The sequence below is a fragment of the Hyaena hyaena genome, unplaced genomic scaffold (assembly GCF_003009895.1).
Source record: "Hyaena hyaena isolate Hyena2069 unplaced genomic scaffold, ASM300989v1 scaffold_220, whole genome shotgun sequence".
NCBI classification, from domain to species: domain Eukaryota; kingdom Metazoa; phylum Chordata; class Mammalia; order Carnivora; family Hyaenidae; genus Hyaena; species Hyaena hyaena.
In genome coordinates, this window is record NW_024080852.1 from 2,164,228 (window position 1) to 2,165,482 (window position 1,255).

Consider the following 1,255-nt stretch of genomic DNA (forward strand, 5'->3'; position numbering starts at 1 on the left):
TCATGATAGCACCTTGTGTAGGCCTTTAAGCCTCTGCATCTTCTCCCGTAGCACTGCCTTGACTGTCTCATTGCGGAGGGTAAGGATAAAAGGATTGAGAAAGGGAGTGAGGACTGATGTCACCAAGGCTACAGTCTTGTTGACTTCCACAGAATGTTCTTTGCCAGGCCTGACATAAAGGAAGATGGTGCTACTGTAGCCAATGAAGACCAGGGTGAGGTGGGATCCACAGGTTGAGAAAGCCTTCTGACGGCCACTAGCAGAGGGGATCCTCAGCACAGTGCTCAAAATATAGCCATAGGAGATGAGAGTCACCAGGAAGGAACTGAGGACAAAGGCTAAGGCCATCACAAAGTCCCAGAATTCCAGCAGGCTGGTGTCTGAGCAGGACAGTTGCAGCAAAGGTGCATTGTCACAGAAGAAGTGGTTAATGATGTTACCATGGCAATAATTGAGATAAGCTCGGGAGAAGACAGTGGGCACCATGGCTAAGAAAGGAGCTACCCAGGCAGCCCCTGCCAACCAGACACACACGTCCCAGCTCATCATAGTGCCATAGCGCAGTGGGTGGCAGATGGCCACAAAACGATCAAGAGCCATGTCTGACAGGATGAGGAAGGAGGTGGAACCCAGGGAAAAGTAGAAGTAGAACTGGACCATGCAGCCATTGAAGGAAATGACTTTTTGGGAGACCAGCAGGTCTGAAAGCATCCTAGGCACCGTAGTCATGGTCACCAAGATCTCCAGCAGGGAGAAGTTACCCAGGAAGAAGTACATGGGAGTATGTAGGTTGGTGTAGGTTATGACCATGACTATGATGACAGTGTTTCCCAGGAAGGCAAGAAGATAAAGGATGAGGAAAGGCCCATACAGCAGAACTTGCAGCTCACCGAAAGAAGAGAAGCCCAGGAACACAAATTCAGAAGGGTGGCTCAGATTTGTCATGACCCAGGATCTGGCTCCCTGCATGGAAAGGAAAGGAGAGAGAGAGAGAGAGAGAGAGAGAGAGAGAGAGAGAATCATTGACCACGAAACAGAAAGTGAACAGGGAGAGCAAGACAAGTAGGTGATTAGTGATAAACAGAAAGAGAGATAACTACATGAGAACATGAGAATATCGTAGATTTAGGAAGTCTTAGAATTAAGAGCACTGAAAGCAGAGAGGAGTGGATTAAGGAAGACAGCACAGCAGTGGACACTAACATTTCTGGAGAAGGAAAGAAGGAAATAAAACAGGAACACAATTGAGAGAGGA

The 1,255-nt window shown here is 48.0% G+C and overlaps 1 protein-coding gene across 1 annotated transcript; it reads right to left on the reverse strand.

The window, feature by feature from the left end:
• Positions 1–945, reverse strand: LOC120238962 (olfactory receptor 6V1-like). Its single transcript, XM_039243037.1, has one exon. It carries the CDS (start codon positions 943–945, stop codon positions 1–3), a length of 945 nt encoding a protein of 314 aa, XP_039098968.1.
• Positions 946–1,255: the final 310 nt, after the last annotated feature.